The sequence below is a fragment of the Echinops telfairi genome, unplaced genomic scaffold (genome assembly GCF_000313985.2).
Source record: "Echinops telfairi isolate 266 unplaced genomic scaffold, ASM31398v2 ScPeMD7_7461;HRSCAF=8499, whole genome shotgun sequence".
Lineage (NCBI taxonomy): Eukaryota > Metazoa > Chordata > Mammalia > Afrosoricida > Tenrecidae > Echinops > Echinops telfairi.
In genome coordinates, this window is record NW_022111361.1 from 3,086,730 (window position 1) to 3,108,982 (window position 22,253).

General features: G+C 52.2%; 1 protein-coding gene across 2 annotated transcripts in view; it reads right to left on the bottom strand.

Annotated features, from left to right (window-relative positions):
* Window positions 1-22,253, bottom strand: part of KIAA1217 (KIAA1217 ortholog) — a 384,056-nt gene that overhangs the window by 23,533 nt on the left and 338,270 nt on the right. The window contains exons 7-11 of one of the 2 annotated variants that reach the window (XM_030888347.2): window positions 18,999-19,103; window positions 18,406-18,467; window positions 11,421-11,587; window positions 3,489-3,664; window positions 101-228 (exon numbers count right to left, since the gene is read on the bottom strand). In XM_030888347.2, the coding sequence (XP_030744207.2) occupies window positions 101-228; window positions 3,489-3,664; window positions 11,421-11,587; window positions 18,406-18,467; window positions 18,999-19,103 (638 nt within the window). The remainder of the gene's footprint in view (window positions 1-100; window positions 229-3,488; window positions 3,665-11,420; window positions 11,588-18,405; window positions 18,468-18,998; window positions 19,104-22,253) is intronic. The other variant, XM_045283522.1, reaches the window with a different exon arrangement.

The following is a 22,253-nucleotide window of genomic DNA, read 5'->3' on the forward strand; positions in this document are numbered from 1 at the left end:
CAAGTGCCTGGCCCAAGGCAAGGCGAATGGCTCTCCATGATCTCCCCAGTTTGGGACACCCAGAAGCACACCCAGCCCCCTCCTGCAGGCAGAAGCTCACCTTTCAGGGAAGCGACGGCCTCTCCCACTTGCCGCAGGAGGAAAGCCCCGTCCTCCACATCTTTCAGCGTAACCGCCCGTCCAGTGGAGGCAGGGTCCTTCAAGTCTTCCACAAAGTGCTCCAGGTCGCTGTGCGGAGCAAGCAAGCAGAGACAGTGAGCGCCCAGGGCCTCAGCCAGGACAGGTGGGGGCGGCAGCAAAGCAGCCTCCCACTTTACACTCCACTCCACTCCCTCCTCTAGAAGACGCAGTCTGGCTGGGTTCAAGGATTTTGTGGAGGCAGAAGCCAAGTACCAGAAAATGTTGCTGGGGCCTGTTGCGAGGGAGACCCCAAGCCCGGCCAGAGGGAAGGACCCCTCTCCGTTTCCATTGTTGCCAATGTCAGCGTGGGTGGAAGGGCGGAAGCTACTTGCATTTTGTGGCCTGAATGGTAAGGCAGGAGCCAGAGGTGTGAATTGGTTTGCCTGGCATATGACCCCAGGTGGCGCTGCTGGCATTTGGAGGCAGACAGCTCTTGCTGTGGAGGCAGTCCTGTGCGTTACAGGGTATCCAGTCGATACCCCCTCGTGCGCACTGTGTCCAGACTCTACCAACTGTCTCTGGGGGAGGGGAAGGAGGCAGCACTGCCCCTCAGTGAGCGGTTCTGATTTACCCTGGTGGTACTGCTGTTACTGATGGGCTGCTTTCCCCATGCCCCACCCCCACCCCTCACCCCAAGACCCAGGGAGGAAATGATCCCAGGCCTGTCTTGGTGGGCACGAGTGTCCCAGACAGTGCTCCCTTGGGGCATGCCAGCTCCCGCAGAGCTCAGTTATGATCCTCCACTCCAATGACAACCAAGCAATATCCTGCTCCCTGGGCACAGCAATAACCCGATCCTAAAGCACATTTTTCTCCTGCCCTTTGGCCTGTCAAATGGGAACAGAAAACCTGCTCTCAGAGAAATAAACCGAGGAAAACCACCAGGGGGCAGTAAGTGAGCGGAAGTCTCCTTCCGAGAGCAGAGAGCAGGAGAGCAGGCAGTGGACAGGGAGGAGGGAAGCAGGTCCACTCTGAGCAAACAGATGGTTGCTCTCAGCAGCTGGGGCTGGATTCATTCACGCAGGGGTCTGTGTTTATACTGCAGGATCCGGGGACGGGTAAAAATGCATCCATCTCTGACAATCAGAATGGGGTTTGGGAATGATGTCTGTTTCCAGTATAGGAAATGGGAGCAAAATGACCGCCGTCCACTCCCGATGGTGAACTGATGCTCCTGGAGACCAGGGAAGCCGTCACTGCTCCCGGTCCCCATTCTCAAAGGACGGGACTTCCTGCAGCAACGGTGTCCCAGAGGCTGAGAGACCATGTGCTTGCCATCCCTCACTCAGGACACGGAATCCGGGACAGCACCACTGTGTGGGGAAAAGGTCTTTCCCTTCCAGTCTTGAGCCAGACAGCTGCTGCAGTGGCTGACTGCACGTGCAGTATGGACAGCCCTTCCAAGCTGCGGTGGCAGAGCTGAGGCCCAACAGCTATCATGGTTACGTTAACCACAAACCTGCCGGTTCTCGAAGTCTACCCTTGGCCTACACTCCTATTTCAATCTCATTTACACAACGTGTCTCGTGGATTTAATAACCACGCACCCCAGACGCGTTTCCCACCTCACAGCTTGCCCTCTGTGGGTCAGGAAGACCACAACCGTGTGTGTGTGTGTGTGTGTGTGTCGTAATGGCACTGGGCATCACGGTGGCACTCCCATGTGTATATTTGTCACAGATGAAGCAGGAAGGGTCCCACTTGCTCATCCGCGTGGCAAACGAGACCAGGGTGCTCACATGGGTGCTGTAGATAATGTCACTAAGACTTTCACGACGTCCACTCAACTCGACCAGCGTGCCACGGGGTCACAGAGGCTTCGGGATCGGTACAAAGCCCTTCTACTGTGTAAGCTGCTTTCCCCTTCACGTCAGTTAAAGACAAAACCAGAGCCGCCTGGTGGTACGAACCGTTTCCACCCTTGGCTGCTACCTGAGAAGAAGGGGGTCTGACTGCACCCAGAGGAAACCTGGGAGAAAGGTCTCCAACAAACCAGCCCTTGAAAACCGTCCTGCCACGCGGCATGGCGTCACCATGCGTGGGGATCTGTGTGGTGACACGCATTGCGGTTTCCCGCTAAAAAGCAGCAGACAAGTCTGCTACAAGGATCTCTCTGGTCTATGTGCCATTGCCCTCCCTGCCAGGCCTGTGCCGAGCTACTCTCGGGCTATCACTGGGATCCAGGATGCCTTTCTTAGTGGGGTCAGTGGTTGTTTCAGCTAACCAATGAGCACAATCCTTGACGACAGGGAATATCACCAACAGGTTAGATTTAGCAGACACGTTTGAAAGAAACAATTGAGACCTAGTTTGGGTTTAACTGGGTGTCCGTCCCAAGAAAAACAGGAGAAATAATAGCCTTACGAGCTCACAGTGGCCGATCATCTCTGCTCCTCAGTGCGGGAGACAAGGGTGGATGGTGGCTACATTTAATTAATTAAGAAAATGGTCACTCCAATTCAATGTTTCCATTTGACTGCTCCAGAGAGCGGCACCCTAATCTAAATTACACACACTGCGTTGGCAGAGGGGTGACAGGAGCTATAGCTCCCACATCAACATAGAAGCCTCCAGCCCAATGGTGGAAGTTGCTCCCTTACTGTTCCAAGCTCGGAGGGCGCAGCTGTCCAAGGAATGGGCGAGACCAAGTGCCCAGGAAAACGACCGTTCATGTACTCAGAGGTGAGATACTTGCACAACAAACCTTGGCTGCCTAACCAAACATCTGTTCACATACGAGATGTGCCTCCCCCCCACCTGATGGGGGTGCTAATAAAACACTGCTCATCTCAAAAGTGGGCTTGATAGATGCTCCCAATTAGAACTTTACATTCGATTGCCCAAAACCAAGGGGCATCTCCCAGGCTGCAGCAGGCATGCTTTACACTGAAATCCCCATTCGTTGTCCTAACGACAGAGGGGGCACAGGAAGCCCGCGGGAGTGCTCCGTGACTTGGGCTATTCGTCTCGATGTATCGAGATTAGAACAGACCTGACATTTATCACGGGGCTTTGCCATGTGCCCCCGAGCCTTACACCAAAGAGAACCACACTCGACTTGTCAAGAGATGGGCATGACTGGATCGCTCGGGCATCGGAGGGTACGAAGACCCACAGAAACCAGACTCCGCAGAGGTCAAGCCTGCACGTAGTCACACACAAAGCCCAACCCCGCGGAAAAGAGACGCCCGACTTGGGGTTCATCAGCCCCTGCACCCACACGCGCCAGGAAGGGCCTCCCTGTGGACAGAAGGGATGCTCCCTGTCAAGTTCCGCACACGAACGTGCCCGAGGGGAATGGCACTCACCAGAGCTTCCGGATGATCCTCTCCTCTTCGTGCAGGTACTTCTGTCTCTCCTGCTCCACCAGGTGCCGCTGCCTCTGCACGGGATCCTCCAGCCTCCTCATGGTGTCCAGCACTTTGCTGCTGATCTCCGCCTCGGCCTTCTTCACCATTGCCCTCAGCAGCTCCTGGTTCTGCAGCTGGGGACAAAGGAAACCAACCCCACTGAACGCAAGTGCCACAGGCGGCCGGCAACCAGGCGCAGCCAGCGGAAGCTGTCTTTCTTTGGAGAAGAACACAGGGAACTTGGTTTGGCAGGGCTATCCTGAGGATGAAACGAGGGAACGCTTACTACAGAACAGGTGCTCTGGAAGAGTCCCACTTCCTATGGTGTCTGTCACTCAGTTAACCCCCAAACCAGCCTCCTATTATACACAGGAGTCGAGGTGGGCAGCACAGTAGCTGGAGTGACATCACGTTGCTGTGGTTGTGTGTCCTCCAGCGCAGAACGCCTACACGACAGGGTAGAAGAGTCCCATGGGCCTTCCCCCACTGTCATCGCTATGGGAAGCCATCACCAGGCCACACAACTCCCTCCCAGAACTGCTGGTGGGCTTAAAAAGCCACAGAGCTTTTGGCTAGCAGCAGAGTGCTTGACCGCTGGGCCACTGGGGCTTGTGCAGGTCGCTGTGTGTCAGAACTGACTCCGTGCCAGTAAGTTCATACCTGAAATCTTGGAATTCCCAGGAGAGGCCAATGGCTAACAGTCAGCTGCTAACTGGAATGCTGACAGTCTGAGTGCGCCCAGAGGCACCTCGGAAGAGAAGTCGGGGGTCTCCAGGTGGAGCCTCGGCCACAGAAACCCCAGCAGCACAGCCTCCTCTGACACCGCTGGGCCATGCCGACCCAACACTGAACACACGGCAATTTCCCGAGCATCCCAGCCAGCGGACTCTGTACGGACCCTGCACTTGACCTTCACGGGAGGGAGGGAGGGAGGAAGTCTTTGGCAGCTGCTCATCACTCCTGTAAATCACCGCTGGGGGTGGGGTGGGGGTGGCGGGGAGATGCAATCTGACCCTGTTGTTGCCTTCTGAAAACCACAACAGCGAGGTCTGCCGGGTCCCACCACCTGCACAGCACGGGGAGGGTGGGGCGCAGAGGTGGCAGGCTCCGGCATGAGAGGGGCACTAGGATTACGTGGGCTCGAGAGTAGCTGCCTTGGTGTCTCTGTCACCTGGGGCCAGTGACCCATCTCTCCCAAAGGAGAGGGCAGTTCCCATCTCATTGGCTGGCCGTGGAGATTCAGGAGGAGGATAAAATGAAAGTGCTTATGAGAGCCAGGCAGTGAGCACCAGCTATTGTGATCACGGAGCATAAACCTGGGGCCGCGCGTGCGGTTTGCTGGGGAGAGAACCCCAAAAATGTGCCTTTCTCTGCTTACCCGTGGCCGGGGATCAGGCCTGCGAATGGCTTTTGCTAACTGCTTCTCATCATGGTCTTAAGGACAGTATTAGTGCCACTTCGACGAGTGGTGCCAGGTGGCTTTTCCCATGCGAATGGATATTCCTATGCTGTCTTTTTAAAAGATCTCTACAGAAAGAAATTCATCACTGAAAATAAATGTCACAGAAGTTGCAAAACCAGAAAGAAGCGATAATCTCCCTCAGTCTCCTCTCCTCAATCACTGTCCAGCATTTGCTTGAAATGGGAAATACCCTGACTGAAAAATACCATGAGCCGGGTGGGGAAATGTTAGTCCTCCAAGGGACACCTTTGCTTTTTATCATGTCCAAGGCGCTGGGTCGCAGACTGGCCCATTGCAACCAGCAGTTTGACTTCTTGGTCGCTGCTTCCCTTAGCAGAGTCTACACCAACATGACGAGAAATCCCCGAGGGCTTCTACAATGAGAAAAATACTTATCTAGCAGGTCACGTGACTGTGCCAGTTACAAATCTGTTCAGGGACTTCGCTGAATGTGAAACCGGATGGCTGCCTGATAACTCGGGACAGGGTGGCAAAGGGACAGGGTGGCATTCATGGAGAAACGCCAGGAGCACTCGCTATGTGCTGGGCGTCCTCATCCTTTCCCAAACAGCACCACTCAGACTCTGGAAAACAGCGGACTCCAGGCTCACTGTCATCGAGTTGTTCCCCACTCACAGCGACCCTGTCAGACAGGGTGGAACTGCGCCCCTGCGTCCCAGAGACTGTACCCCCACTCCCCGACTCAAGCTGTGGCGTTGGGAGGTTCAGGGCTGCTTGCCGGGCCTGGCTTTCTGTTTCAGTCATGCATTTCTGTTGTGGAGCACCTATCTTTTGTGTGGTGCCTTATCAAACTTTTTGACTTTTTGAAATTTTTTCCCTTGTTATTCAGTGGTAGTTCTTTATTATACAAAGGTGTTTAAAAAGACTGTCTCAAAAAAAAGTCTGTCTCTGGGAAAATAGAATTGAAAACAAAATTGTATTATTTTTTTCCCCATTAACTTTTTGAAGCTTCATCCCCCTTGTCTTAATACAAATAATATGTTAGCTATATAACAACTAAGTTATCCATACAGCAAACAGCATGTTATATAAGTAAGCTGCTAAGTAAAACTTCTTACATATGCACAATGTACATATACACTTCCATTACACATATGTAAATGTTAAATATATAAGGCACTGTCTCCTATTTTCTAGCTTGCATTTGTGTCTTCCGAAGAGCAAATGGGTTTAATACTAATGTACCAATATGTGTGTGTGTGTGTGTGTGTGTGTGTGTGTGTGTGTGTGTCTATGATCTTGGGTTTTTGTGTCCTGCCTAAGATGTTTCTGCTTACTCAAAAACTGCAGTAATTTTTCTTATGTTTCCTTCTATCGTTTCAGACAGTGTTCACTTTATACTGCAGGCTGATTAGTTCACGTCGACTCCTGTACTAGTACTCGTGCTCCGTCTGCACGGGGTCTGCGGTTCTCGGTTAGCACCGCTGTGCGGTTCTGCTCGCAGGGTGATGCGGACTTCATGTGTCGGTTCCGAACGAGTGTCTTCCGTGAAATACTTCGAAGATGCCACCTGTTGTCTTCCAACCAGAAGTCGCTGCAAGTCTTCCCTATGTCTTCCTGTAGATAGCGTGTCCTGGTTCCTCTGGCTGATGCCCGCATGTTAGCTATTTGGTTATGGTGTACCTTGGTAAGGTATGGCTGCCTCCGTGCTTATCCTACTAGGAGCCTATTGAGCTTCTGTGGATTTATAAGCTTCCATCAAATGCCAGCCACTGTTACCATTCTGCTACCACACTGTTATCATCATGCTCCAGCTCACAGAACACAGAGTCCCTGTTTTCACTCTTCTGTCTCTCTAGGCTTTAGTTTGGACCGCTTCTTTGGCCTTCACTGCTGCAGTGCCTGATCTTCCTGCTACGTCCATCTGGATACTGTGTATCTCATATTTTTTCATCTCTACATTCTTCTCTCTTGACATTCATGCTTGCCTTGAAATAATCGAGTGGGGTGATAGTAGCAGACAAATTCCTGGCTGCCGATTCCTTACCACGGAACCAAGTGAGACAGCATACCTGACAACTAGTCTTTTCTCCATGTATCGTGACGTGACTTACCTATTGGTCCAGCTGTGGGGATGCTGGTCTTCTTTACACCGAGCTGTAATCCACACTCCAGGCCGCACTCCTTGATCTTCACCAGCAAGGGCGTCAAGTCCCCTCACTGTCAGCAAGCCAGGCACTGTCATCTGCACATCGCAGGCTGCTCATACACCTTCCTCCACTCCTGATGCTGCAAGCTCTTCTTCATATAAAACAACTTCTCTGATGATTTGCTCAGCATACAGAACAGGTATGGTGAGAGGATGCAGCCCGGAGGCACACCTTCCCTGATTTCCAACCATGAGCTATCTATCCCCTTGGATCAAGAGGCAGCTGTGTGAACAGAACAAGGGCCTACAAAGCCACCAGGCAGGAGTATCATTTCGAAGTCACAACTTCAAAGTCATTAGGAGTGGCATTCCCACGAGCAGGGAGGGGTGCCTCGATTGATTCTGCTTCACCCGTTGGGACAGTTGCCAGAATACTCAGTACTTCTGTGCGTCATTTCCACGGTCTCCTGGAGACCCGTCATTCCCAACCTGGGTTCACCTTAGAATCCCCAGCCCCTGGCCTCCAGTCAAGATCGACAAGGTCAGATGCTGGCAGAGGTGCCTGGATAGATCTTCAAGGAAACTGAAAGGCTATCCAGGGTTGGGAACCATTTCCCTAAAGACTGCTATGGAGAAACACATACGTAGTTGTCACGGAGGCCTGTCCAAATCACAGAGGCCTGACACAACACATAACGCACGCATGCTGCCTGGTCCCGAGTCGTCCTCCCCATCCCCGGCCCCTTCACATGCCTGTTCATCGCTATGCCTTGGTGTCCATGCATCTCCCCAAGGCCCCCCCACTCCACCCTCACAGTCACTGTCCCTGTCCCTGTTGACCTTCTCCAGGCGTGGGTCCCTCACGATGGCCAGGGAGCCAGGCGATATTGTGCTGTGATCCATGAGACTCCCATTGGCTCACTGTTAGGGCGTGCCTGCCAGGCTCTCTGCTAAGGCCATTTTCATCTGCAAGTGACCCTGAGGCCTGCCCATCACGGGGCCCTGCTGGTATTTGAAAGCTCAGTGGTAGGCTCCTGGAACGACAGCAACGTGCCGACCCGCAGACTGACCGATGCATGGTGGTGACTTAGCCTAACCATTCCTGTGACACTGGGCAATGGGGAGTCACCGGAAGGGGACCAGAGTGGGCGTCTTGGTGTGCTGAAGCCCTCCTTCCCTCCCTTGGTGCGCTTTGGGTCCAGTTTACATTTACCCACCCCACGGTGTCTGCATCCACATTATTTTCCTGAGAATCATCCATCAGCTGTGCAAGTGAAATGCTCAAATAGGATATGCTTTATAGTCTAGGGTTTCCCTAGAATTTAATTATCTAATTACGGGAATTGGCTGCCAAACACAAAAGAGTTCATTCGGTTTCACTATTTTATAACACAGTTCAAAGAACATTTGAATTTCTAATTCAGTTTTTGTTCTTTGGAGACTGTCTCGGAGTCTCGCGTGTCTTAGAATCACTGGGCTGCGCTCACTCCCGCTATACAACCACACGTCTGCAGAAGGGCAATGGGGGCGGACACGACTTCATTATTCTCAAGTGTTCTTTTCTCACGTAGACTCTTATTTCGTGGGGGGTGGGGAGGGTGCAGCAGAATGAGCACGTGGTCTACAAACACCGCGTGCTTTCTGTTCCCCTGGGTGTCTGTCCTGTGGAACCACACAGATGCCAACTGCTAATTTCAAGGGCACATCCACTCATTGGTCTTTACATCAAAAAGCAAGCCCAAAACTGTTCCACAGCTCGAGAGGAATTCAGGGGCTGCATGGTGAGGAAAGCCTCGCCAGAGCTGCCTCGGGGTCACACAGCTGTTCGGCACCATGCCATGGCAGTTCAAGGGCTAGCGAGGGCAGGCCCTCCCAACCAGACAGGACCTCGGAAGAGTGCTGGCCGTCAGCAGCCGGCGATGCCAGTCACACACAGCACAGCTTCCCCATCAGATTCTCCTGGGACCTTGCACATAGATACGTGGGAGAGCATCCCTAAGCCAGCACCGGCCAACTTCTCCATGTGGTTTGGAACTACTGCTGGCTGCACGTCCCCCACAGGTCTGATGGAGTGAGTCTTAGCCCCTGGTCCCTCTGCAGGTTTGTAACGAGTCTTTGAGAATGCTAGTAGTCAACAAGACGAGGCCCTCCTGGGGCGGGCCGGGTCCCCTCTCACAGGAGTGGCATCCTCTTAAGAGGAAGCAGGAGGCGGCGATGCCCTCGAGCACCATGACAAGGTACATTTCTGTTGCTTTAAGGCCCCGTGGTGTAGTGCTCTGTTACCTGCAACTCTAGGAAAGCAACCCAAACCACCATGCTCAGGCTACACGCATGGTTTTCCTGTGAGGGTCCAGAGATGAAGCACAACTTCCCAAAGGCCAGCAGATGGCACTACAAGGCAGTGGCCATATGAGGTGGGGCCTCCGCCCTCAAGCCTCCAGGGAAGTTAAGAAGCCTCTCTGGCTTGCAGCCCTGTGAGTGGGCCGCACAGGACTCAATCAAATGGCGTTGACATTACTTCCTGGCATTTAAAACAGAGCGATGTCATTTAAACACATTTCCAGATCTTCCGGGAACACGCAGAAGCACTGGACTCCAGCTCTGTCAGGTGAGAGCTGGATGGAGCAGTGAGCCACTGAGGCACGGTCTCTCCCCCAGCCCGTCTGCAATGTCACGGCTGGTCACTGAGCCAGGCCCGGCCCCTCCGCCCGACCTGTGCATGGCGCCCCACAAGCTGCAATGCCAGGAGGAGCTGGCGCAGAGGAGGGGCCGAGGCAACTCAGGAGAGGATTTAAATGAATTCGTGCGGGACGCCAAAAGGTATCTATCTGGTCTGTTGCCTTAGAAACACAGCAGCCGACTTTGGGGATCTGGGTCCTGGCCGATGTCGGCCTATGACAGCACCCCTGGATCTACAGTGGGGCTCCGGCCCGGTCCTCTGTTCTCCTGTGCAAGTCTAGGTTTTGGAGGGCAACGGGAAATCATGGTCTTAACTTGAACAGAGTTGCCCTTGAGCCGACCAAGTGCACGCTGGAGTGAAACACCCAGGTCGGTCCCCTCCCCAGGAAAGGCTGGCCGCAGGTTGGTGGGACCCTGGGGGTCCCCAGGGCCTCTCTGCATCAGAGCGGGGCGGGCGTGTCTGACAGGTAGTTGCGCACGAGGCGCACACCTGCATGGAAGGTGAGGGCTCCACCGCCGAAGGGCCAAGGATGGGGCTTGGAGTCCTTTCCTGATGGAACCGCAGCAGCTCAGGAGCTGGCGTCTTACTGGCTACCCAGGGCGTTCAGCCCTGCGTGGTCCAGGGCCTGGCTGTGCTGGCCTTTGAAGCAGCGCTTCCATGACAGCTTTCTTGACCTCAGGGGACATGGCAGGCTTAGTGGCCAACACCCCATTCTCAACATCCCATGGGCAGAGAGGTTTGAGCTGGGCAGAGGAAGCCAGATGTGATCTCACTGAGATGTAGGGACCCTCGGCTCTGCCTCCCCTGGTGCCCAGGCACACGCTGTGGTGCTGTGGCAGCTCGAGGCGGCCTGGTGAGCAAGCCTGGCTGTGTGAAGAATCCTCTCCTCCTCCCTGGGCTCCCTATGGGGCCCCATCGTCCCTACCAACGGAAAGGGCCAAGGGAACGACTGGAGGACACGCTGTTTGGATAACGCTCATGGTGGCTTTTTCCTGAGGGATGCAGCTTCTTTTCTAAATGCACATCCCAGGGCCAGCAAGGGCGTGCTCAGTCGGGAGGGGGAGGCGCCTCAGCACTGTCATCAGGAAGTCGGACCTGGGTCTAGCATGTTCCTCTCCTCCAAGACTCCAGACCCTGACTGTGTTTGTGTTTCACATGTACAGGTAAGCACAGCTCACAGGAGTGGTTGCCGCTTGTTCACGGCGGCCATGGAAGGCTCCAGATGAGGATGGTGTAAGAGCAGGAAAGGTGCGGTCATGACTGCTGTCTACTTTTTTCATTACACTCACCACCATGAAGCTGATTCTGACGCTCAGTGACCCTACAGGACAGGGTAGGGCTGCCCCTGTGGGTTTCCAAGACTGTAACCCTTTACGGGAGCAGAAAAACCATCTTTCTGCCGTGGAATGCCTGGTGGTTTTGAACCGCTGACCTTGCAGTTAGCAGACCAGTGTGTAACCACTACATGATACCCCAGGGCCCCACAGGCCGAATTCAGGTCCTCAGAACGGAATGGCAGTGGAGGTGCCCTGGGAGCAAAGGGTGTGGGGGAGGAGCGTGGGAGGAGGGGGGAGCTGAACAGAGTGGACAGTGGAGACAGACAGAGCCCCCCGCGGTGCGGTGAGGGCGCCCGCTGACCTGGAGCTGCCGCATCTGCTGGAGCTGGAGCCGGAGCTGGGCCACGCTTCGCCTCACGTCAAGCAGGCTCATGTGGACGGCCGACGAGCCCACGGGCGGGGGCTGGCTGGGCGGCACTGTGGACTCCAGGCCGCTGGGCGCCTTCCCTCCAGAAACATGGGGGCTCCCTAGGGCAGAAGCACAGCAGAGCATCCAAGGTCAGAGAGGAAGGTCTCGGCTCTAAGTTCCATCCCAACGCAGTGCACTGGCCATGCTAAAAGCAAAAGCCCTGTCCTTCCTTCCACTGGAACATTGAAAAAAGAAGGAATCATGCAGTTTTTCTCCATGGCAACTGGGGACTGGGCTAATACAGATGGAGTGACCGCTCCAGCAGTGCTGTGGCACGCAACCCCGAGAGCCGTGTTCTGGAAGGTGAATGCAGGAGGCAGACAGGTCGCAGAGCAGCACGGTGCAGCTTGACCCCGTGAAAGGACCTGTCTGTCCCCTTCTACAGAAAGGCTAGTGTCCTTTAGACACGTGGGTGGCACAGCAAAAACAAAGCCAGAAAACCTGAGTAAGTGCTCAGAGTATCTCCAACTGAACTGTGCCCCTTGAGTTCCTCCGCTTTGCTTAACTACCTTTTGTATTTGAAAATCTGCCCCATGGGGCGCTATTGTTTGATAATGACCCAAACCAAGCTCACTGCCATGGAGCCAATTGCGCCTCATGGTGACTCTTTCGGGCCAGCTACAATCCGCCAAAGGTTTGCTTGTGGATTTCGGGGACTGTCACTCTACAGAGTATAAAGTCTCATCTTTCTCTCTTGCAGTGTACTTGTGGTTTCAAACTGCCGACCTCACAGTTAACGGCCCAGATTGGAACCACTGTGCCACCGGGGAATTGGATTTTAGAGCTGTAGGACCTAACATGTAATGCTTAATGGGCGATTTTCCACCAGGCAGGTGCTATTCTAAGAGCACATATCCTCGGTTCCACAGAAATTTGTTCCATCCCCAATTAAGAGGCTGAACAGCTTGTTGAATCCCTTCACGTTCTGCAAACCAAAAGGATGGCCTGGGGGGACCTCTTGTAGGAAGAGGGCTGGCCAGCTGCGCAACCGGCAACTGAAAGAGCTCCTTCCTCCGGGTGCCCAGCCACCCTGTGCGCTTCTCCATGGATCTGCGCCTCATGCGGCGCAGAAGGCCCTCTCGGAGGCCCGGACTGGACCAAGCTCGCTTTAGAAATGATTCTAGAGAATCTCAAGTAGGACCTGACGGACCAGGAGGCTTTCAAAAGCCCCAAACCAAACTCTTGGTCCCCGAGCGATTCCAACTCCCAGTGACACTGCAGGCCAGAATGGAACTGCTCCTTGGGTTTTCCGAGCCAGAATCTCCCTGGAGACAGGGAGCCTCACCTGTCCCCGGAGGAGTGGGTCTCATGTGCTGGCCATGCAATTAGCCCAATGGGGACACTCTGTGTCTCCCAATGCCCAAGCCAGACCCGGATCTGAGGCTGAGTAGCCCTGTAAGACAGAGTCCAACTACTCCCTGGGAATCTTAACGCGAGGACGGTCTCATCTTTCTTCGGTGGAACCAACGTCTCAGAAAAACAAGCTCAATGCCAACTCTAGTGACCTTACCTATGGGGTCGGGTCGAACTGCCCTGCGAGTTTCCAAGACTGTAACGCTCTATGGGAGTAGCATGCCCGGCTGGTGGTTTCAAACTGCTAACCTTGACATTTACAGCCCAACTTGTAATGCACAACACTAGGGCTCTTTGTGGAAGGAAAGGAAAAGCGCTAATTCCTCTCTGCTACTGTTTGCCATTGAGACAATTCCGATGCTTATGCGCAAGCAGACTGCCCCACAGGGGCTTTGGGGCTGTAAGCTTTACGGGAGCTGGTCACTAGTTCCTTGTCCCTTGTGTCCTCTCAAGGGGTCCCAAAGACCCGCCTTTTTGGTTAGCAGCCGAGGGCTTAGCTGTTACGCCTCCAGGAAATCGCCTCCTCACTCTGCTACCAAAGCTACTCCTCCATAACTTAATCCAGTCAATTGTGTATTCCCATGGATGGACCTAAGTGCGACTTTAATGTGCATGTCCAGGCAGTCCCACATCACCAGCATCTGATTCAGGTACAGCTCAAAGTTAATGAATCAACCCACACAGCTTATTCTATTTAAAATTCCAGATACACAAAAGGATTCGTCGTAATAACTGGGCACCACTCTGTGGTGCTCATCAAAACACTGTTATTAGAAGGCTGATGGTGCCCGGCTATCGAGATCTATAGCGTCTGGGGACTTAAAGGCTTGAAAGTAAACAAGCGGCCATCTAGCCCAGAAGCAACAAAGCCCACATGGAAGCAGCACACCAACATGTGTGATCATGAAGGGCCAAAGGGACCAGGCTTTAAACACCAAAGGTGGGGAGGGGGAATCATATCCTCGTCAATGAGGGGGCCATGTGATGGAGACCCAATGCCCATCTCTAGACAACTGGACATACCTTGCAGAGGGGTAGTGGGGAGACGAGTCACTTATGGTCCAGTATAGCAATAACGAAGCCCACAACTTTCCTCTGGTTCTTGAACGCTTCCTCCCCCCAACTACCAGGACCCCAATTTTGCCTTGCAGACCTGGTTGGACTAGATGATGCACAGCGGTACAGACGGGAATTGGGAACGCAGGGAATCTAGGACAGAGGAACCTCTCAAGACCAGGGGTGACAGTGGCGATACCAGGAGGGAAAGGGGATGTAGTAGGGGGGAATGGATCACAGGGAGCTACGTGTGGCCTCCTCTCTGGGGGACGGGCAGCGGAGGGGTGGGTGAAGGGAGACGCCAGACAGTGTAATATAAGATACAATAATAATTTATAAATTATTAGGGGTGCATGGGGGAGAGGGGAGGAGGAAGGGAAGGGGAGGGGGGAAAAAGGAAAATTAGAGGCTAGCGAATTTTGGGAATGATGAGGGCAACAAATGTATAGATGTGCTTTACACAATTGATCTATGTATTGTGATGAATTGTATGAGCCCCAATTAAAAAAACAAAAACAAAAAAACAACACTATTATTATTACTGCTATTGTTACTTTACTGAGCTAAAGACGTTATGAAAGTGTAATGTTTTTATGTCTACAAAGGCACGCTATATATACTATGCACTAAGACAAACACTTGATTAACCGATGTTAGATCTGAGCTGTCTCTGAGTGTTCCAGCTTGTGTTCAAATTCAACTACAGACACTTGAAGACCGGAGCTTGTTTGCCATCAGAGGGCTCCTGGGTCCCACTCTGAACGACGGAGCATGAGGTCTGGCGGCTCCGGGCTGGCTGATTCTGGACAAGCTGTGGCTTCAGATGAGTCACTTCACCTCTCTGAGATTCACTTTCCTGTCATGGAGACATCTTCCTGGTGGCGTTACATGCACTCAGTGCCATAAACACAGCATAAAAGCACGGCGGGTGCCTTCCCTTCTTCTGCCTCCACCTTTGGCGCATAATGTCATGCTCCTCTGTGATTCCACTTACTCGTCTGCGGAACAGGGGTAGGAACTCCTGTGTTGCACATTTCCTCCAGAGGCTGGACGCATGACTAAGTTTGGAGCACTGTCTAAGGCTGCCAGGCCCTCAGCCCCTATCTTGTACAGGTGCAGGAGAGTGAGAAAGGCCAGACTCCCTAGAGACGCAGGAATGCACACACGTTGCTGGTGGCATTGCAATGGCCCAGCCTTTCAGAGGAGCGAGTGGGCCACCTGGTGTGAATGCTCTTAAACCACTCACCCCTTTTGATTTATGGATTCCATCTTGGGAAACAGATCCCAAGGAATCTATCTATCCTTTCCTTCGCCCATGCACAAAAAAAGAGGCATTTACAGGTTTTTTTGGAAAGAGACATTAAAACACCCACATTATTTTAAGAGGCAGTAGGATCTCTTCATACAGAAGAACTGGAGAGGCAGGTATGAGGAATGACAGGTACACGGACTACGTGGCTATTGGCCGTGTGTGTGTGTGTGTGTGTGTGTGTGTGTGTGTGGGTGTGCGCGCGCACGCAGGTCTTCTCATCTGGAACATGGGAATTAACAACTGAATCTATCCTCTCGGAGGCTGAAGTCAGAAGGTTAATTGATGCAAAGCACTTGGAAAAATGTCTGGCATGTAGGAAACACTCAGCGTGTGTTTCTGATGAGTTCATGAGACATGTGGACGGGAACCAGAACAGCATGCAAACCAGCAAGGGCCTCTTCGTTAACACACTGGAAGTGCACATTGATTATTACTGGAATGGAGTGCAGTGGGAGGCAAGGTTTTATGGTCTATTAGGCTTCTGGTCCACGCTCGCGCCCCTGCTCCCCAGCCCAGGTTGATAGATAAGGAAAAAGGTGAGTGAAGAGATATCATCAAAACAGATTGGCAACTACTCCAAAGACCATCCTGATAATTTCCAGGCTAAGTCTGGCGCCAATTATGGCCACTTGAGTGATTTCTAAGTTGAGTAAGAAATCAAACCAGCATGGAGAGAGATGGGAGTTAGGCCTGCTCCTCTGACAGCCGAGCAGACTGGGTGCAGCCAGCCCTGGGCACTGCCCTGCCCAACAGAGGTCTACTCTCAGGTCTAAAATTCTGACCTCTCTACCACGCTGCACAGAATGAGTCTATGCGGCTTCCCCAAATTAGAGGTTTTACCCAACGTGCCATGTTTCCAGTCTCATTTTGTAGCAAAGCATCTTCCTGCTAACAATTTCTCTTTCTAATCGGACTGGAGGAAAGACTTCCCGAGAGAGGCTTACCTCTCGTCTATAGGATACAACATTCGATTCTGGGAAGGTACCATTCCCCACCGAGAATGTAGCTGGGTCCCCCAGAAAGGCTGATTTTCACAAGCGGGCTCTGGTTCAAGTGTACCTTCTTCTGTCTGGCCCACCAGGTGCTCACCTTCTACGCTGAGCACTTTGTGGCCACTCCCCCAAGCAGCTGGGCTACAGTCCTTCCCCTGAGCAGCCTTCCGTGCCTTCCCATCACATCTAGAACTCTATCTGATTCCTGACCTTGGCTACATCTGATGGTTAACACTCAATTCTGTACCTCCTACCACCCAACACGTATAACATTACTTGCTCCATGTTATGGGTTCAATTATGTCTCCTTTCAATTATGTATTAAGTTTCTGGCCCTAATAGCCGTGGGGGTGATGCTGTGTTAGGGGTTTTCCTTCTGTTGTGTCATGTTTATAATGGATCTTAAACCTGATCACTTCTGAACTATTTAAAAGCAGCCCAGACACACACACACACACACACACACACACACACACACACACACACACACAAAGGGAATGGTGTCAGATGAAAGAACACACACACTTGCCAGATGCATCTACAGGGCCAGAACTCCAAGGGCAGCCGGCATCCACCAGAAGCTGAAAAAGACATAGAAGGGCTCTTCTGCTAGACCACGTCCTGGTCTCAGACGTCTAGCCTCCTCATGCAAGATACAAGCCTCTGATACGTGAAGACACTCACTTGTCTTACGTTTCGTTATGACAGCCCAGGAACCGAGCGATTCCAGGTAGTGCTCCTATCACTACGCGAACTGGGTCTGAATGATGCCACCGCTTCTGCCCAGGACCCCATCTAGACCCTAGACTCACTGCCACCGCGCGACCGCCTATAGGACCGGTAAGAAAGGGCAGAACCGCCCTTTGGGTTTCTGAAACGTGCAACCTTTATGGGAATCGACAGCCTCATCTTTCGCCTGCGGAGCAGCTGGTGAGTTCAAACCACTGACTCCGTGGTTGGCAGTTCACTGTGTAGCCCCCTAAGCATCCAGGGCTCCTTGACCAGTCCTGGGCACAAAAAAACGGTTGCGGGCTCCATGCCGGATAAGGCAGATCAGAGAGTGAGTGAATGCCAGCCTGTGTGATCATGAGGAGTCGACAGGATCAGGTATCAAAAGATCCAAAATGAACAACTGTATCGATGAGAACGAGGGGGTTTGGAGTGAAGACCCAAAGTCCATCTGGAGACAACAGATGTGGGACATTCCCCCACAGAAGGGTTATAAGGAAGGGATGATTCCACCAAGGTGCAGTATAGCACCAATGAAACACATCATTCCTCTAGTTCCTGAATGCTTCACCCTGCACCCCAATACCATGACCCAATTTTACATTGTAAATCTGGCTCGACTGGAGAAGACACATTGGTACATACAAGAGCTCTCGACATATAGAATTCAGGACAGATAATCCCCTCAGGAACAGCTGTGGGAGAAACAACATCAGGAGGCTAGGAGGATGGTCAGAGGGGGAAGGGTGAAAAAGGGGGAACCCATCACAGGTTGGATCTGTAGCCCCTCCCCCACCTAAGGGGATGAATAACAGAAATGTGGGTGAAGGGAGACAAATGGCAGTGTAAGGTACGAAAAAACATTAACAATATGTAATTGATCACGGATTCACGCGGGTGGGAGGGCTAAAAGAGCTGATACGAGGGTGGCAACATAGGTACAGCTACGCTGGGTACAATCGATGTACGGAATGTTATAAGAGCTGGAAGAGCCCCTAATAAAACGATGAAAAATAAAGCAGGGAGTGAATGAACGGACCGTGGAGAGCGCTCCCCGCCAACGACGGCGGGCTTTCAGCAGGCGCGAAGCATGACGCGCAGGGACGTACCGCGTCTCGGAAATCTCACCGACGCGTTAGGGGAGTCACACTGCCCCGCCGTCCGCCAGCTGGCTTTGGACACTCGCGGGTGGCCCGTGAGGGCCCCCCAGGGAGGCCCGCACAGCAGCCTCCACACGGGGCTCAAACGTGTCAGCGGCTCCGGACCAAGCGGCGCTTCACTGCGGTCCACGAGCACACCCCGTGCGTGCGTGTGCGTACGTGCGTGCGTACGTGTGTGCGTACGTACTTGCGTCAGCGCCGGCATGATGGGGGTGGGGGTGGGGACGGGCAAGGACAGCGGAACAAAGGCCGCCCGCAGGTGGCAAGAGACTTACCTGCGCTGTCGGTGGCGGTGGCGCTGTGGCTCTTGCTGGCTGTGGGTTTCGTCGTCTTCTCACTGAAGAAAGGGAGAGAGAGCGTCAGGTGGACCGTGTCCAAGAGGCCCCGGCTTCCTCTCCCCACCTTCCGCCCAGCGTTCTGTGCAAGTGGCGAGGCTAGCGATGGCATTAAGCAATGACGGCAACACGCGACATCAGCGCCACTGGTGACCGGGCTGGAGAAGGCTTCCCAGGTGTGCACGGCCGGCCGGCCGGCCAGGGACGCAGCGGAGCGCGGCCATGAGGGGAGGGTGCGGTGGAGACACGGGGAGGGTGGGTGCACGGCAGCCGCAGGCACTGGGAAGCCCCCTGATCCTTCTTGGGCCGAAGGGTTACCTTTGACCAAGAATCACCCGGAACACAAAACACACAAGACACACACGCAAACCCATGATTCATAGAGATGTGCATACAGTTTCAGCCGTGAAATGATCGAAAAGAAAACGGATTTGAATGAGTGGGTTCCTTTAATGATTAAAGAGAAACAGATCGAATTATGGTTTTGTTGGCGAGATTTCATTTTTCTTTTCTCTCTCCTTTTTTTTCTTTACCTAGATGCATCTTTGCTATTACTTGTAATTGGCCCTTTAAAAAGCGCAGACTGAACAAGGCCAGTTAAACTGGCAATCTGTTTCTCCATGGCTTGCATCCTCTCTCTGTAAAACAAGAGAATCATTTGTTAAAGCTATATTGACTTTCACACTGGTTTTTCTGGCTGACTGATGACCGCTGCCGGAGGATGACAAACGGTGCCACCCACCAGGCTGCCAGAGTTCACTGCAGCCTGGCTCCCAGAGCCTCGGTTGAGGTCAAGATCGGTTCACTGGAGTTCAGCTGTCACGCAGTGACCTCGAGACAAGGGACTGCACAGCCCGGAAGAGGTCTCCTGGAACCCCGGAAATAATTCAGTTTGCATGTCACGTGCCTTTTGAGCCTCCCGGGCCCAGCTTTTTTAGGGTATCCACCAGTTGCGATGGAGGCAACACTGACTTCCGCATCTCCCCCTACCCCCCAAGCCGGCCAGGGCAGAGCTGTGCTCCACAGGGCTCTGAATGGCTCCGTTTTCAGAAGTGGCTGCCAGGCATTTCTTCCAGGGTGCCTCGGGGTGGACCTGAACCTCCAACCCCAGGCTCTGAACCAGGTTACAATGGATCAGGCTCAGCGGACAGAAACGAGGGCAGCGGACGTGCTGCACAGCATCTGAATCAGAGACGGTGGCCCCCGGCTCAAAGTGGCATGGCCGCTGACATCTGTGAGCAGATACTACCTGCTTCCGATTTGGCTCAAAATCCAGCGGAGAGAACTGGACACTACACAGTGTCTTCGCTGTCCCTGTTGTGTCCGCTGGCTGGGGCATTTTCAAAGCAGCCTAAAGCCCCGCTGCAACTTTATGGTTGGCAGGTGAGCACTTGAACAGTGCACACCACCCAGGAAGTCCATCCAGGGTCCCCAGAGCGCCGACAGAACAGCGCTGTCCACACCTGCGCGCCTCAGCAGAGCACACCCAACACTCCTCCTCAGCTCGTGGATTCGTGTGTCAGCGGCGAGAGATTGGTCCCGGGTGTTCTGAAACATGTCTTACAGCCTAAGGGCAACACATGTCTTATTCAGGCCATGGAAAATATGATTGAAATTAGCGTATGATTTCAGAGACAGGATGCTCCATCGAGTGTCCTAGAAATGTCAATCTAGAGCTTTCCACAGGATGACGCAGGGAAACAATTGTCCCTAACAACGTGGTCACCTTCAGACAGTACTGACAAATGTCCCAAATAGTTACTATGTAGGGCTCTTCAATTAATCTACTTTCTGATTTCAAGAGTTCATGCTTTTTTTTTTTTTTTTTTTTTTTTAAATCTTAAAGTAGAAGGCTCCACCATTGTGTGGAGCTCTATGAAAGTAAGGCATGCAGTGTGTGGGTAGCTCAACTCGGAGGCACAACCTCTCCTTTGGGAAAGCGTGACAACGCTGCTATGGAATCCAAAGGGGGAACATGTATTGCCTGGTACAAAGTTGCTAATTAGACACTTTTGACCTAGTTTCTATGCAGTCTCATTGACTGGGTCTGGGTGCTCTAGACAAGTGGGACTTTATTCTGTTCAGGCAGACAACATCCCTCAGAGGCCACACCAGAAGGGCTCGATGTGGAAAGCCCACTAAGTGAACTGAGTTTCACCTCTAACGTACCTGTATCCTTGGACTTAAGGCTGAAATTCCCTAGTCTGAGAAGTAGATGACTGCTGGCCCAAGGTTATAGAACTGCTGATGTTGGGCTTAGGGTCAAATCTCCGGCTATGACAATGCCCAATGAATGGTGGCCCAGGACTACCACAGACTCACTACTTCACTGTCCTTGCCTCATCGTGACGTGCACTGATGTTGGTACGCATGACTCTGCTGCTGTGAATGAATATTAGTCACCCTTTTGCTCTTATCACCGATCCCCAGTGTTCGCACAAACAGCGTTCAGTCGCTTAAGAGTTTAATTTGTATAAGTCAACAGTTCCTGTATATTTGTATAATTTCCTTTTCTCCGTGTTTTAAATTCTATCACTGGCTAAATTTACGATACTGTCAATGTGTGTGGTTATGCATTGGGATACTAAACTCAAGGTCAGCAGTTCAAAACCAACCAAAAGCTGTGTGGGGCGGAGACATGAGGTATTCTACTCCTATGAAGACTTGACAGTCTCAGAGACTCAGAGGAGTAGTCCCTCCCTGTTCTGTGGGGTCACTTTGGCCAGCACTGACTCGATGGCAGTGAAAGTGAGGGCCCCAGAGGGACGACTGCTGATGTTCTCTAACAGAAAATGACAGTGCTGCCTCTCAGGCGAGCCAGACATGGATATGACCATAGATATATTCATGGATTGGGGGCTTGCACTTAGTTCTAGCTCCAACCTACTAACAACGAATTATTATAACACGGCCCTGCTTGTTGCTCACCCGTGTGAAGAGATCACTGAAGAGATGGGTGTTATAGAAAAGTAAGGTGAAGAAATTAGGTGGTGCCCAGTTGTCAGAAGGAATAGGGAGACTTGGGTCTAAAGATCTTCAAATAAGCAGCCACCAAAGTGGCGCATCAACTAAGTCCACATCAAAGAAGCAAACCAGCCTGTATGGTCCAAGTTCTGTAAATAATAAAATCCAAATCCACAGGAGGGAAGGGTATCAGAGCTTAAATTGTGAGCACCTGGTTTGCAGAAGGCTCTCGATGACAGTGGAAGCCCCCAATCCATTTGCAGGGTCTACACATCGATTACATCTCTGGTGAATTCCCTCTGATCAGAGCTGAGGACCGTGAACAGTATTGTTATCTGAGAGCATTGCAAAGTCAGTTATGGCCTAGATAGGTTAAAATGCAATACTTTATCATTTGATCTCCTCTTGACCCATTTTAAAGTTGTTCAGTTAAACCAAAAAAAATGTGAAAGGCAAATATAAGTGGATTTAAGCCCCTGGTGAATCCACTCTATCAACCAGGGACATGAATAGCCTTACTGTCATGTAGAATGCACTGGGTAGTAGATGCACTTAGGGTAAAATTCAGCACCCTTATCCATTTTTAATTTGATTTAGTTTGTAATATTGTCTGATTTCTTTTCAATTGAGGTTTTCAAAATCTGGTTTACATTGTTATGCTTGTTATTTTTTAAAATGTTTTTCTGTATATGAGCTCCAGGATAGGTAAATCTATATAGAGAGTAACTGGATTAATGGTTTCTTGTGGGTATCAGAGGGAAGACTGGGGGGAAATAGGGAGCTAATAACGAGCACAGGAATGAAGAACATGTTTTGAAACTGGC